General features: G+C 49.6%; 1 protein-coding gene across 1 annotated transcript in view; it reads left to right on the top strand.

Annotated features, from left to right (window-relative positions):
* Window positions 1–16,629, top strand: part of KIFAP3 (kinesin associated protein 3) — a 1,147,560-nt gene that overhangs the window by 569,128 nt on the left and 561,803 nt on the right. The window contains exon 12 of the mRNA XM_069231084.1: window positions 14,489–14,597. Coding sequence (XP_069087185.1) covers window positions 14,489–14,597 — 109 coding nt within the window. The remainder of the gene's footprint in view (window positions 1–14,488; window positions 14,598–16,629) is intronic.

A 16,629-nucleotide genomic window follows, 5' to 3' on the forward strand; every position in this document is an offset into this window, starting at 1 on the left:
GACGGTGGCCCTAAGGCACGATACCTGGTTGAGGACAACTGACTTTTCGGGGGATGTCCAACCTTTCCATATGGACATAGTACCCGTCTTTTTGTATGGAAGGCAGATTTGGCGTTCAAGCATTTTAAGGACTCTCATGCTTCTGCGGCACCACATCATCCACAGTCTGCCTTTTGTGCCTAGGGAAGGGGCTTCCAGCAGCACCAGTTCCATCCCAACCACAAGCTACGTATGCAGCCCAATCTCTGTGTGGCCTAGGTCATGGTATCCATGGACCTCGTGGGTCAGGTAGACAACTGTCTGGTCAGTACCCCGGCATCTGCAGCCTCTAAACCTTCCTAATCTGCCCCTCTACCATCATGGACATCCAGTTGGCAGCAGGATTCACCATCACCTCCCCCACTGGCACTCCATAACTTTGGACAAGTGGGTTTTGCAGATTGCCCAAAGCGGCTACCCCCTCCCCTTCGAGACTATCCCACCCTCCATTCCAACATTTCATGACCAGCTGACAGAGGATCATCTGTCCCTTCTCCGCGAGGAAGCTGCTTCAGTCTTTGCCAAGGGAGCCATATAGAGGGTTCCGCTGCCAGAAGTATGCTGTGGTTGATCCCGCTACATTCTGGTTCCCAAAAAGAACACAGGACATAGGCCTTAGGCCTATTCTAGATCTTTGAGCCCTCAAACTCTTCCCAAGTATGAGAAATTCAAAATGCTCACATTGTCTCAGATCCTGTTTGCCCTGGAACCAGGAGCCTGGATGGTAGTGTTGGACTTAAGAGGAAGCCTATTCCTGCATTCCCATGCTGCATCCCCACCAGCTCTGTCTGATGTTTACGGTAGGCCATGAGCATTTTCAGTCCACCAAGCTCCCTTTTGGCCTTACCAGCGCCCCTTGGGTGTTCACAAAGATGATGTCAGTAGTTGCAGGCCATCTGCGGCGGTCAGGGTGCTGTGTTCCCCTATCGTGACACTATCAATGTGCAAAAGTCACACCTGACTCCCTCTCAGACGCTCCCTCTCATCAGGTGTTTTGGAGGCAGTGCGGTTTTGGGCCTATCCTCCTGAACGCCGAGTCCAGGATATTCAGGCTACGATACTGATGTTTCAGCCTCTAGCCTAGATTTCAGTGGGACTGTCTCTAAGGCTGTTGGGCCTCATGGCCTCCTGGAACCTTCTAGTGACACATGCCCGCTGGCATATGTGGGCTCTGCAGTGCGACCTGAAGTTCCAGTGGGCACTGCATCAGGGAAATCTCTGCAACAAAGTTCAGATCTATGTGGAAATTGCAGAAGATCTGTTGTGGTGTTTAATGAACCGCGATTGGGCCAGAGGCAGTCCCCTCTCCCTTCCCCAACCACATCTCACAGTGGTGACAGATTGTCACTCTTGGGATGGGGTAGTCATCTGGGAAAGGTCGAGATCAGAGGACTCTGGCCTCCGGTGGAATACGGCCTCCACATCAACTTGGTGGAGCTCCGAGCAATCCAATTGGCATTGAAAACATTCCTTCCTTCCATCTGGGGATAGCTAGTGCAGGTATTCATGGTCAACACCACTGCCATGTTGTACTGCAACAAACGTCGCAGGGTGGGGTGGTAGACCCTATGTCACAAGTCCCTGTGTTCTCTTGACATGGCTGGAACAGGCAGGCATACTCCTGGTGGTTCAACTCTTGGCAGGTTCTCTCAACTCGAGGGCAGATGAACTTAGCCGCTGTTGCCTAGCAGATCATGAGTGGTGTCTCCATCCAGAGGTGGCACAAGGTCTCTTTCAGCAAAGAGACCACGCATTGTCAGCATTTTTGTACACAGGAGTTTCCAAGACAGCTTTTGCTCTGAGACACTTTGTCTAGAGTGGAGCTCAGACCTTCTGTACGCTTTTCCGCCCATAGCACATCTGTCCAGAGTTCTTAAGAAGATGAAGAACGTCTGGGCACAAGTCATACTTGTGCGTCCATACTGGGCATGGTGACGCAGTTTCCCGAGCTGATCAGCATGAGCATCATTCCTCAGATCAGGCTGCATCTTCAAGAGAATCTTCTGTGGTAGCAGCAGGGGAGGGTCCTCCACCCGAACCTGTCAACTCTACGCCTACTTCCGTGGAGAATGAGCGGCAACAGCCAGGCGTTACTCCACCAAGACAGTGGACCCCTGCTGATGATATATTTTGTAAAATGATTGTGCAGAAAAGTCTGTCGACCCTCCTTGTGCTTCTCTTTCTGATAGCCTTCTCTTCATTCTTACCCATGCCCAGCAGGGCTCTGCTCTGTGTGCTTTTAAGGGTTACCTTTCTGCTCTGTCGAGTTTCCTTCAGCTGCCTGACTAACCCTATCTCTCTTTGAGTCCCCTATTGTAAATAGAGTTCTCAAGGGGCTTGTTCGTATGCCCCCCCCACTTTGCTCTTAATTATGCCTCAGTGAGATCTCAGTCTTATTCTCACAAAGGGTCAAGCCTCCTGTTACAGCACCCCAGGACAATCCAGCTAGTGGAGATGCCCGTCCCCAGACCAGGCCCCACTTTTGGCAGCAGGTCCAGTGGGAAAATTAGGTAAAACAAGGAGGAGTGACCACTTAAGCTAGGACCACCCCTAAGGTGTGCAGAGCTGAGGTGACCCCCCTCCTTGCAGAATCCTCCAACTTATTTTGGAGGAGAGGGACCAGTAAGGATAGAAATGTTTCCTCCTCCCCCAAGGGAGTGGGCACAGGGAGGGTGTAGTCACCCACAGAGACAGTAGCCATTGGCTACTGCCCTCTGACCATTGTAACACCCCTAAATCTAGTATTTTGGGCAACCCTGAACTTTACTCATCAGATTCCTGGCAAGCTCAAGAAGAAGAGCAGTGAAGACTCCAGACGACAACTGACTTGGCCCCAGCCCTACCGGCCTGTCTGCAACTTCAAGACTCCTGCTCCAAAAAGGCGACACATCTGCAGGACCAGCGACCTCTACAAACCCCCAGAGGACTGCCTGCCCAGCAGAGGACCAAGAACTCCCAAGGACAGCTGCCCTGTCCAGAGGAAACCCTCTAAAAGGACTCCAAAACCACCCCGGATCCGTGAGCCCTGCCCATTCTGCACCAGACACCCATGGCCCGAGTCCAGGTGGCCCACCGGTCCAGAGAAGGTCCCCAGGCGATTCTGACCTCAAGTCCACCCTGGGTTGACCTCTCCTGGCCAACACAACGACTCCTGCAGCCTGAATTCAGAGGAACCCACTGAATGTGACCGGATCTGGCGGAGATACCTGACGCCAAAGAAGATCCCTGCACCCGCAGCCCCGTGGCCTTGGGGAATCTGACTGACGGTCCAGCAACATCCAGCAGGCGCCTCTCCTACTTGTCCAGCCTTCGGTTTTCAAGAACCGACGCCCCCCTGGATCCACCCTGCAGCTTCGTTTCTGACCCCCGGGGTCCCGCCGTTGAAAAGCATTGGGCACCTGCTCTGTGTTTGCACCCTGCACTCGGCCACCTCTGTGCTGCTGAGGGTGTGTGTTTGGTGTGGAACAGTGCCCCCATTCTCCACCTGGTGCTGACCTAAACCCCCCCCAGGCCTGTGTCCTGAAACTATGGGTACTTACCTGCAATCTGTTTTCTATCAAGCACCCCCATTCCTCAGAGGTTTTATTGAAAACCCAACACCAACTTTGACCTCTGCACCCAGTCGGCCTCGTGTTGGTGGTGACTTTTAGCGTCAACCTGAACTTTGACATGTGGACATCATAACCCCGAAGACTGGAATAGTAAGTTGTGTACTTAACTGTTAAACGTGTTCACACTTTTCCCCTCTTTTAGGACTCTCTTGACTCCTATGAAAAATTGCACTGTCAACTTTTAAAATTGAAAAATGTTACTTATTTGTAAACTGCTTTATCTGCATAACCCAAGCAAAGTACATTTGATACATCTGGTTGATACTTACTTACATCTGTACTTACCTGCAACAAAGACCTTTTGGTTCTAGTAATAAAGTACCAAAATATATTTTTGCTATACTAAACCAATTGGCCTGGAGTTGGTCACAGTAACAGCATTATCTACTTTAGTCTCTGTGGTACCCCTGGACTCTGTGCACACCATGCCTCATTTTGATATAGTATATACAGAGCTAGCTTCCTACACCCGGGACCATGTCCACCCAGGGGCTAAACATTACACAAACTTTGCAACAAAGATTTAAAAAAAAAAATGCTTTTAGCCCAAAGCGGGGTCCCCAGGAGCAGGCCTATGGGGTCACGGTATTCCTATCCTGCCCCCTTCTCTTTATTTTTAGCTTGTTTTTGGGACTCGGCTGAGTATTAAACTAAAAAGTCCTGCAGGACTGAACGGGGGAAATGGCTGCCCCTGAGACATGAATGTCCAGGCAGTAGTGTCTGGTAAACTTGTGCAAGGATGCCCATACTTCTTCCTGGCAGATGTCCAGGACTGGGACTCCTAACACAGTGGCCCTCAGGAGGCTGCTTTTGGCCAGTGCGTAGCAGATTTTTACGAAGAGAACGACCTGGCGGGAAATGGTTAGCTTTTTTACTGCCTAACCTTTCTTCGCTCCAGCATACCCCACGAAGAGGTGGTCATTTTTTTGGTCCAGGCAGTGGAATCGCTTCTCTTCTTTAGAGGGATGAGAAGGAGTGTAAAAGGTGGGCAGGGAGTCTGACTGGCTCACATGAAATGGTGTCACTTTCAGGAGGAAAGAGGCCCTAGCGTGGAACACTGGTTAGTCTAAGAAAATAGACAGGAATGGAGGGTTGGATGCCAAAGCCTGCATCTTACTCACTCTCCGGGCGGATGTTATTCCCAGTAAAAAGGCTGCCTTGATGCTAAGCAGCTGAGGAGACAATTATGCAGAAGATCAAAGGGAGCCACATCCCACCGCCAAGTGTTGCAGTTCCTGCAGGGGGGAGGCGTGAAGCACCTCCACCCAGAGCAGGCTTTGTTTCTGACCGTAGAGAGTGTACAAAGGCTCTCACCCCATGGGGTCAGAAACTTGTCTGTTAGAGGCAGTCTGGCAGGGACTGGTCAGCCTTACACTAAAGGGGCGGGAACAAAATATGGGGGGGCATCCCTAAGATGCCTTCTGTGGGCATTTTACAATAAATCCAACACTGGCATCAGTGTGGGTTTATTGTGCTGAGAAGTTTGATACCAAACTTCCTAGTCTTCCGTGAAGCCATCATGGAGCTGTGGAGTATGTAATGACAAACTCCCAGCCCATGTGCTTAATATGGACACACTGCACTTACAAAGTCCAAGAATGGACTTAGGCACTGTAGTAGCATATTGCTCATGCAGCTGTGCTTCACCTGTAGTATAGTGTCCCCTTCCTTAAGACTGTAAGGCCTGTGAGAGGGGTGACTTACCTGTGCCACAGGTAGTGGTTTGTGGGTATGGCACCTTGGAAGGGGTGCCATGTCGACTTTACCTTTTTTCCCCCACAACACACAATCTGCAATGGCAGTGTTCATGTGTTTGGTGAGGGGTCCCTTAGGGTCGCACAAGACATGCTGCGGTCTTTAGGTACCCTCCCCAGGACCCTTGGTACCACTGGTACCTTTTACAAGGAACTGTGTGCCAGAGGTGTGCCAATTGTGGAAACAATGGTACAGTTTAGGGAAAGAACACTGGTGCTGGGGCCTGGTTAGCAGGATCCCAGCACACACAGTCAAGTTAGCATCAATACCAGGCAGAATGTGTGTGGGGGGGTTGGGTAACCATCCCAAAAGGGGAACTTTCCTACACCAGGGGCATATAATATTAAAAAGTACGAGGAGGGGGTGCACATGGCCCCCCTCCCCATGGCCTATCTTGCCCCCATGGACCTCCACCTCCAGGTGATGGACTTTTTTGTTTGGGGGTGCCCTCCTACACCCCTTAGAAGCCCCAGGAACCACCACCTTCCTGGGGCTTCATAAAAAAAATTAGACGGGCGCCGCACTTACCCCACACCTTTGGCCAGTTCAGCACCAGGGACCACGATAAACAATAATCAGGGCCCCCCTCCTGGTCCATATTTGGTCCTGGGGACCACAACTTTCCCAGGTCTTGGCCATGTTGCAAAAAGGGAGGGGCACCATTCCATCCCGCACCCCTCTGACCCGTTTTTAGCCCCTGGGCTGTTGCTAAAAAACAAAAACAAAGGAGCCCCTTTTCTCCTCCCCAGAGCCATTAATGGTCCTGGGAACCAGCTTTTTAGTTTGCGATGTGCCCACTCTCGGGACATAGTAGTTTGCTGTCACTTGGCGAAAGCTATGACAGCTCCCATCAAACAACAACAGACTGTAAGTCTGCTATCAGCAGGTTGGAGCAGGAAAATTACTCCAGCCGGCTGGGAGCGGACTTTGCCTCTGTTTTCCTGCCTGCTATCAAGCAGGCAGGAAAACAGATTAAAGAGTTGCTCCTGCATGAAGGGAGCAGCATTTAATGCTGGTCCCTACTTGCGGGAGCAATGGGACTGCAGGGGGAATTGAAGCTTCGCCCACAGACAGCTAGAGTCCATAGATTTGGCAACATTTTAGCTTTTTCTTAGATAAATAAGCAGGTGAGGATCTAATCTGGCAATGATGCTTATGCATCATTGCTCTATTGGGGCAAACTCTCCTCTGCATTGACTGTAATGACCTGGCTCTTTCCTGTCCTCTCCTGGTGAGAGCAGAGTCCATCCTTCATTCTTTCAATTATTACTAGTATGCAAATGCGCAAAATGACCTTGAAGCTCCGCCCGTTTAGCCCTGCCCCCTGTAGGTTAGTGGAATGCATTGGTCCACCTTCGTTTTTCCAGCTTGATGGACATCTTACCAAAAGGCCCTCTTACGGGGCGGCCAGGCTCTGGAGCATACCCACTTCGATCACTGTCAAAGGGCATGCATGAGCTGTGTGGGATGTCTACGGGGTTGACCGCAGACTAGGTCATGCAGGCAGACCCTTCTGCGCACTTCCAAAGGCCGTACATGGCACAGGGCTGGACGACTACAAGGGGTAGGCTGAATGGTTTGGCCACAGGCCATGCCCTATGGCTAACCCACTCCACTTGCGTCCAGCGTTGCGTGGGTTTGGATACCTATGGGGGGAGTTGATCGCATAGCCTGGCCTTAGGCCAGACCCTGTGGCTAAACTTAGTGCGTGACGATGGTTGGATTAACATAAAGGTCATTTAATATTGCTTATCGTTTAAAAAAAAAAAGTTAGAGTTAGAAAATAGAATTAAGAAAAACCTTAGAAATTCACTAAAATACCAAAGGTTAGAGGGACGTTATAGTTAGGTTCATATTTTACACGCACAAAACCATAGAAATTCAGCAGCTATAGTTATACTTATCTCAAGACACTATGGGCCACATGTAAGTAGCTTTTTGCACGTCACGAGGCACAAACCCCATTTTGTGATTCGGTAACCTGATTAACGAATCGCAAAACGGGTTTGTGACTCGCAATTAGGAAGGGGTGTTCCCTTCGTAATTGCGACTCCCGGTGCAATGTAGGCTTGTTTTGTGACCACAAACGCGGTCGCAAACCAATCACAGTTTGCACCCATTTCAAATGGGTGCTAACCCATTCGCAAAAGGGAAGGGGTCCCCATGGGACCCCTTCCCTGTTGTGAATGTCACTGTAAACATTTTTTCAGAGCAGGCAGTGGTCCTATGGACCACTGCCTGCTCTGTAAAATGAAACAAAAACGTTTAATTTTTTGTTTTGCATCTCGTTTTCCTTTAAGGAAAACGGGCTGCATTACAACAAAAAAAACTGCTTTATTGAAAAGCAGTCACAGATATGGTGGCCTGCTGTCTCCAGCAGGCCACCATCCCTGTGAGGGCGGCCATTCCCAAGGGGGTTGCAAATTGCGACCTACCTCATGAATATTCATGAGATGGCCATTTGCGACCCCCTTGCGAATCGCAAATAGTGTCAAGGACACCATCCTACATTCGGATTTGTGACTCGCAATTTATGGGTCGCAAATCTGAACCTACGTACATGTGGCCCTATAACTTGTGCTCTCATGTAACTTAACTTGCGCCCTCGCCATGTACTGCTACTTACCCCACATATTAGATCAGTAATGACATCTACTGTGACATCATTGATAATATCACTACAACATTTGCAATAAAATTATTGATTAGAAAACTGTGCGTGGCGGGGGAGCGAGTTATAGTTACCTTATAGCACGAGTTATAGTGTTTTGAGATAAGTGTAGGAAGCTGGCTCTCTATATGGTGCTCTAAAAGGAAGTACACAGTGCAGAGAGTCTAGTGGCTCCCCAATTGGCTTGCAGAGGCAAACGTAGATGTGACTAAAACTCCATTTGTGGTAGTGTGGGCAAGCAGTTAGGCTGATCAGAGGGTAATGCTAAGCATTTGTTCTACTCAGAGGCAATAAATAGGACACACACTCAAATAATAAATCTGAGATCAGTTTAGAAAAATAACATTTCTTTTATATATGTTTCAAACCCAGGAACTTCATTATCAGGTAAGCACTTTTAAAAACATAAATACTTTTCAGTTTAAAAAAATCAACACAGTGCAATTCTTCAATGTTAATAGATTGAGGAAAACAATGTTCAGCAAACACAGGGTGAACAACCACTTACGAGGCCAATCTCAGGAAGTTAAAGTAAGTACTGGGCACTGATCAGAACCACACCAGCAGGTCACTCCGGGCAGCACTGGGGCGGTCGGGGGCAGGGGTGCAGTAAGGCGTAGGGTGCCCAATGGATTCCTAAGGGAGTTTGGCCCTTGTGAAGACGGGCTTCAGGCTCTGGCTATGAAGCCAGTCAGGAACAACAAACAAGTAGATTGTAGACTTATGGTGCTCTGGGACATAGGTGCACCTTTGGTCCTTTTCTCCAGGGCCGAGGGGTGATGGATGCAGGGGTGGTTTTAGGTATTGAGTTTCTTTGGTGGTCTGGGGGTGGGGGGTGGGGGGGGGGGGAGGTCCAGCTGGTTGAGTCTGCAGGCGTCGTCAGGGAGTCCAGCAGGGGATGAGGGTGGCCAAGGTGGACTCGAGCTTAGGGAAACTGGAGGACATCATTGGCACCAGTGACTCACCTCAGATGGTGTCAGGGGCGACAGGTTTAGTGGTTGCTGGAGGTGTCGGGTTTTCTCTCACCAGAATGCTACGGAAGAGGGAGCATTCGTGCACAGGGCTGCAGGTGACTTGGGAGAGTCCAAGATGGGTGAGACCACACTGGACTTGGTCTCTGGACAGATGAAGAACTTTGCTGGCACTGTTGGTTGGCTTCATCTCTGGTCGTGAATGTCGGGTGCAGAGGTCATTTCAGGTGTTGAGTCTTTGCTGTTCCGAAGCTGCAGAGTGCTTTCTTGGTACTTTGTTGCAAAGCAAAGCCGCTGCTCATGGGAGTCTTGAGTCTTTATGGAAGGTAAGCAGTTCTCCTGGGTTTCTTGGAGGCTCACCTGCAGGATGAGGTGTCTTTTTGGGCAGAGTCTGTCGAGGTCAACAGAGAGGCCGATGGGGCTGGTACCAAGTCAGCTGCTTCTTCTTTTCCTCTTCTGCAGGTGCGACTCTTCTTTGTCCTTTGCTTCTTAGGTCATCAAGATCTGAGTCCTAGGGTTCAGGGGTGTAGGAAGATGGCCTGGTCTGTGGTGGGTACCTATGATACATACACCTAATACCAGGTCCAGGTATACCCTCTTAGTGACATGTAGGCAGTGTCTAGAAGCCAGGCTCTCTAGAGGTAGGTGTGGATGAGCAGCCAAGACGTTTCTAGGAGGCATGCAAAGCTCATGCAATACCACTGTAGTCACACAGCACTGTCGCACATTAAAGAAAAAACTCAGTTGTACAAAAATGAAGGTACTTTATTTTTTGGAACAAATCACCACAAAGTAGAAGACAGGTGATCCACCCTTAGGAGGTATGTAATACATTAAATATATACACTAGCAATCAGAAATAGGCATAGAAAAGGTTAGAAAATGGTGCAAATAGTAATAACCAATAGTGACCATAGGGGGAGCGCAAACCATATACAAAAAAAATGAAATGCGAACAAGGTACCCCCACCTATGTAAGTAAAATGTGTAGAGAGGAGCTAGGAGTATTAGAAAACCAAAGAGGTAAGTAACGCAGTACCCCCCCAGCGACCAGGAATGCAGGAGTAAAACACTGGATTTTCCCCAAACCACCCAAAAGGACCAAGTTTAAGAGTCACAGTGAAGTCCAGGAGGAGTAGAAGTTACTGCTCACCCAGCTGTGGATGCAGGAGTTGATCGTAATGAAGAATATGTCAGCACTTCAGCCCTGGAACCAGAGAAGAGTTCCTGATGGATGCAGAAGAGGTCCCACGCCAGAAGGAAGATTGCAGACAGGCGTCTGTGTAGGATTTCGCCAACAAGCCTTGGCAAAGGCAAACTCGTGGTTAGTGGAAAAAAGATGCCGCCGAGGACCAGCAAGGTGCGGGAGGACTCAACCCAGGAGGGGGAGTCAGAGGGGATCCTCAGTGTCGGAGAGGTAGCACCCACAGGAGTCCCTCAGGATGGGGCACATAGGAGTCGCAGAGGAGGCTAACGCAGCACTACAAAAGAGGGTCCCATGCCGCAGGTGAACCACACAGGAGGCTGTGCATTGCAGGATGGAGTGCTGGGGGCTGGAGCTACACGTCGCCTGAAGATCCCTTGGAGGAGATGCAAACAGGCCTTGGCAGCTGCAAGAGACATGGTGCATGGGGGTACTGTTCTGCGAGGGAAGGCAAAGGCTTTACTCCACCAAAGTTGGACAGCTGGCAGAGAGGACCAAGAGGACACCACCCGTGATGCAGGATCCACGCAGCTCAGCAGGAGAGGGGATCCACGCAACCTGTCCTCGCTTGTCATCTGTGCCTGTGGTTGCAGGGGAATGACTTCTTCACTATAAGGGAAATTCCTTCTTCTTCTTGTGTAGGCTGAAGAGTTGCAGTCTTCTGAGGATGTATGGCGAGGAAGTTGTTGCAAAGCTGGCAGCAGCCCTGGAAACAATGTTGCTGAAGAGTCCTTTCTTCTTGGAAACAGCTTGTCGGATCCTGGAGGTTCCAGTGGCAGATCCGGAGGCAAGAATTCAAAACCGAGGTTGCAGAGGAGACCTGCTGGATCTTGCAAGCCGAATCTGAGGACCCACCCAAGGGAGAGACTAACCAGGTAAGCGCCTATCAGCAGGGGGCTCTGAAGTCACCTGCCTGGCCTGGCCACTCAGATGCTCCCAGAGTTCCCTGCCAACCTTGGAAACAAGATTGCAGAACCCAGGGACCCTCTGAGGGATCTCTGGGCACCATCCCAGAGGTGGTGATGGACAAGGGAGTGGTCACTCCCCTTTCCATCACCCAGTTTCACACCAGAACAGGGACTGAGGGTTCCTGAACCGGTGTGGACTGGGTTATGCATGGAGGGCACCAAATGTACCCTTCAAAGCAAACCAGTGTCTTGGGGAGGTTACCCCTCCCAAACCATTCACACCTATTTCCAAAGGGAGAGGGTGTTGCCTCCCTGTCCCAAAGGAAATCCTTTGTTCTGCCTTCCTGGGCTTGATCAGGAGGGCAGAAACCTGTCTGGCGGGTGACAGCAGCTGGGCTGCCTGGAAAACCCTGTAAGACTGGTGATAATAATGCTTGGCGTCCTCTAAGGAGGCCCCAGAGTGCATGGAATCATACTTCCAATACTTGCAACAGTATTGGGGTATGATTCTGACATGTTTGATACCAAACATGCCCAGGTTTGGAGTTACCATTATGTAGCTGAATATCGGTAGTGACGTATGTCCAGTACACGCGTAAAATGGCATCCCCGCACTCACAAAGTCCAGGAAAATGGATCTGGAGTTTCTGGGGGCACCTCTGCTAGTGCAGGGGTGCCCTCACACACAGGTACCTGCACCCTGTCCTCTGGGCTGAGAGGGCCTACCATAAGGGTGACTTATAGTGACCTTGTTTGCACCTGTGACCTTGAATGCACCTGTTTCACGCCGGCTGCAATGGTAGACCTGCAGAACTGTTTGCATGGGCTCCCTATGGGAGGCAGAATAACTGCTGCAGCCCATAGGGCTCCCCTGGGACCCCAGTGCCCTGAGTACCTACGTACCACATGCTAGGGACTTACATGTGGGTAGAAAAGATAAGTAGCAACCAAATTTAGAGGAGAGAGCATAATCACTGGGGTTCTGGTTAGCAGGATCACAGTGAACACAGTGAAACACACTGACAACAGGCAGAAAATTAGGGTAACCATGCCAAGAAACAGGGTACTTTCCTAGAAGGGGTGCCACCTATATACTGAATTTAGGGGTGTTTCAGGGAGTGCCAGACAATAGTCAATGGGCAGCCCACCTTTAGGGTAACTGCATCCTTTCAGTGACCACGTCCTCTGGGAAGTGGGCATAACCCTATCCCTAGTGTCCTAATTCCTTCCAAACAAGATGTAAGAATTAAAAAAAAGGGTCCAATTCAGCTCGTCCACTTTAGGGGTGGTACTGTCATGAAGTGGGGACACTTGCTAATCTGCTTAATTTTCCTGCCTGCGCTTCTGCCAAAAGTGGGGTCAGGACAGGGGGGTCGGTCATCTCCACCATCTGGAATGACCTGTGTCGCATTACAAAGGTGACTAGGCCTTTGAGGCTTCCTGTCCTGAAATGTCTATCCTGCCTGGGTGAGGTAATAACACCCCACCCAGTGCAGACTTTTATCTGTGGCCCTCGAGAGTGCTTGCTCTCACCTTGGGGGGGCCAGAAACGCATCTATAGTGGCTGAACTGGTCAGGACAAGTCAATCAACCCACTAGTAGCTGGTAGGTTTCCAGTGGGCACCTCTAAGGTGCCCTATGGGTGCAGTTATTAATAAATCTCTCACTGGCATCAGTGAGGGTTTTTAATTCTGAGATGTTTCATACCAAGCATCTCTATATTCAGATAAGCCATCATGTAGCTGGGGAATTCGTAGTGACCAGTGTCCAGCACATGCATTTAGAATGGCTTCGCTGGTCAATTACTGTGTCTAAGAATCGGCAAAGACATAACTGGGGCATACCTGCTTGTGCAGATATGCCCTCACATGTTATATAATGCACCCTGTCCTCGGTCTGTAAGGCCTGCTAGAGGTGTGACTTCTATATATTACATGCAGTGCTTAGGGGACATGGCACACAGGCTGTGTCATGTTGTATTTTCACTTTTGTCTGCTCCAATACACGCAGCCTGCAATGGCAGCTGTCATGTGCTTGGTGAGGGATCCGTTAGGGTGACACAATTCGTGCTGCAGCCCTAAGGGACCCTCCTTAGTACCCCAGGACCTAGATACCTGGGGGTACCATTTACTAGGGACTTACAGTGGGTGCTAAGGGTTCTGTCAATTGGGAAAAACGACTGTGCAGTTTTGTGGGAAAGAGATCTGGCACTGAGTTCCTGGTTAGCAGGGATCCAGTGCACTGTCAGTTGAAATTACACCAAAAACCAGGCACAAAGTGTGGAGGGGGTGACCATGTCAAAGATGGTACTTTACTACAATAAGTAGAACTATAACTGTTGAATTTCTATGGTTTTGTGCGTGTAAAATCTGAACCTAACTATGACGTTCTAAATATATATATATATATATATATCAAAACAGTACCCTTAAAGAGCTGCGGAATGGAGTTATTGTCTGCCCAAGTATTTTGAGGCAAACAATGATGAAACAGTTGTTTTCTTGTAGAAAGGGCAGGCAATATGAGAATTAGTAAAAATCTGATTTTTACAAGCCTTCCCTTACCTCAGTGCTGTCATGTTGCTTTGGCTTTTTTTCGAGGTTGACAATGTAGACGGTGTGCACTGATATAAAAGTTGTTCCACTATGCCCCTCTCTTTTTGTTTTTTGGCCAGCTTTCGCTAACCTTGTCCTAAACCTCTGGTTGTGATGCTCCCTTCCAGCCCCTCTTGCTTGCCAACCATTGAGCCACAGACATTATGTAAGCATTCTGGTAAACGTTGTCTAGCTGCCAGAGTAAGCTTTCCACTTTAAACACCTCATCACGCTCAAGATTTCTGACACCACCCTCTTCAGCCGGTAACTCCCTTTGCTCACATCTCATGTAAGCATTTTGTCTTGCACCGATAATTGGTTGTGTCTGGATTTTCTCCCAGCAGTACCCTCCCAAGTACCAGTTATACTAAATTTGTGTTGTCACTGTCACCCCCTGTAATCTGTAGAGCATAGAACCAGTGCCAGTGTTGAGAGGGGAGAAAGAGTTGGGGGGGGGCACTCTTTCCGCCATCTTAAACCTTGGCACCTGCCAGCCAATGAAAGCTTTGCTTGTAGGTTAATAACATCATATGGCCGTTTCCTAAGCATTCTGAGCTGATCTAATCTTGCATTTTGACCTATGGTGCTAATGAGCATTAATATACAGCAGCAGTATTGTACATTTTGTTCATGTATTTATATTGTGAAAATTTGCCATTAATTTAAATGTTATGATACCTAATTTTTTATCTAGGTAAACCTCTATAATATTTGTTGATTCTTTTCTTTTAACAGTTAATGAGAATGATGTTTGAGTGTTCAGATGAGCGCATTGACCTGGAACTAATATCCTTCTGCATTAACCTTGCTGCTAACAAGAGGAATGCACAACTTATTTGTGAAGGTAATAATGTGGAACTCGCTTAAATGTTGTCTGAGAGAAAGATTCATTTAGAAAATATAAAATAAAATGTGAAGATTGTTGCACTTTATCTGAACCCCTTTCATGTGGCCACAGGGCAAGCAGGAGCTACTGGGCCTGGGTTTTACTTCTGATCTCTAGGGGCCTGAGATACAAAAGGTCCTGGGCAGCTGGGTCGAGCAGTCCAAGGCTTCTCTGGAGGTGGAGGGGTGGGGATGGGGGGGATTGTGAGGTGGGGTAGACACGGGGGGTTGAACACAGACTCAAAACTAAAACATTTACAGTAGCCGCAATAAATGATTTTCTAGTCAACTTACTTTTACATTAAAAGAAGTATTTATATATGACCACACAGTGAAATAGGGCATACACAAACATTAAATACAGCTCCCTGAGGTCAGGGCTTTAGTTCCTACTAGGCAGTCTCCTGAGTCCCATTTCCCTCTCACTGGCGGTGGTGGATATTCCCCATTCACTATAAGCTCCACTCTGATAGAAACTTCTAGCTGCAGATTCCTTTCCTTTGATTTTCCCAGGCGTCAGGCTGGATCCAGCAACTGTTGCTGAGCAATACCCATTAAGCACTGTCGGGTAACTCAATTCGGCTCCATGTGGCGTTGTTGGTGCTGGAAGTGACGTCACAGTCACTTATATAGGCACCACCCAGGTACGTGGCATCAGTTCTTTTCTTTCTGCGCCAGTTAGTGCAAATCTGGAGAGAGCTACCCCTCTGTTGCTTTTTGACAGGCCTTTCTGATGGATACAACTACCTGTGGATTCCTCACCTAATGAATACTCCCATGGCGCCAGCATTCGACGGAAATCTTCTTACTAGTCTCTGCACGTCGACGAGGACGTCACTCTAGCCCACGCGACGCCGTCTGACTTCATACAGGCAATAAGAGGTCCTCGACGACGTGCGGACGTCAGTTCCCTTTTTTCCGTGCATTCGAAACGGTTATCTTCGAGGGAGCAACTGTTACTTTTGTGGTTACAGTGTATTTTTGCTGCGTAGTCTTTCGCTGTGGTAATAATGTCGCAGAGAAAGTCTGGATTTAAGCCTTGTCGTGAGTGTGGAGGCAAGATGTCGGTGACGGATCCTCATTCCGATTGCCTTTGGTGTTTGAGCTCCGACCACGACGTCTCGACTTGTGATTCATGCCAGCACATGAATCCAAAGGCCCTCAAGGAACGTGAGGCGAAGCTGTTTATGGCAAAATCGAAGGAGAAGCATCACAAGAAGTCTTCTTCTCCAAGACATCGGCGTCATCGAGACTCCCGGCGCCGTAGAGAATCTCGGCGTCATTCGAAGGAGACTCGTTCCAGGTCTTCGGATCGGCGCCGAAGGACATGGGAGATCAGTCCCACAGTTACGCCGCATCCTTCGACGCCGTTGCCCTCTCCGGCGTCTCCAACTTCACCTGGACAGGCGTCGGTGATTGAGGTATTGGAGCCTCAGGTGTTTTCTCCGGCGCAGACGTCGAGGCCGGCGTCGGGGTCGCCTCCGAGACAGGCACCTCAGTATCCGGCTTTTCCCACCCCTGGAGCCGATAGTTCCGCATTCTTGAATGCGATGTATGCCATCTTCCAACAGATGGCTCCAGGGGGTGCTCCGGCTGGGCCTTTGGCCTTTTCTTTGGGTGATCCTGCGCCTCTTCGGCCGGCACCCTTTATGCCCTTTCTCCCTTTTGGGAACGTGGGCTCGGCGCCAGTGTCGGCGCCGGTGGCCGCTCCAGAAGGATTGGCCCCGGGGATTTCCATCCCGTCGACGTCGGGATTTCGGCCTGTGACTCCGGTGGGTCCATCTGCTTCAGCTGCTCTTTCGTCGGCGCCGAAGTTACCTGTGGCGCCGGACGCGGCGTCGGTGGCTTCTGAAGATCGGCGCCGATCTTCGGCGGAGGCATTGTAGACTCCGCGTATTGAACAACGACTTCATTCGAGGAGACGTGCTCTCCGTGTATTAGAGGAGCAGGAGTACCAACGAGCCCTGGAGGAAGGAGAGCTAGAGGACTCG

The sequence above is a fragment of the Pleurodeles waltl genome, chromosome 4_2, assembly GCF_031143425.1.
Source record: "Pleurodeles waltl isolate 20211129_DDA chromosome 4_2, aPleWal1.hap1.20221129, whole genome shotgun sequence".
Classification (NCBI taxonomy): Eukaryota; Metazoa; Chordata; class Amphibia; order Caudata; family Salamandridae; genus Pleurodeles; species Pleurodeles waltl.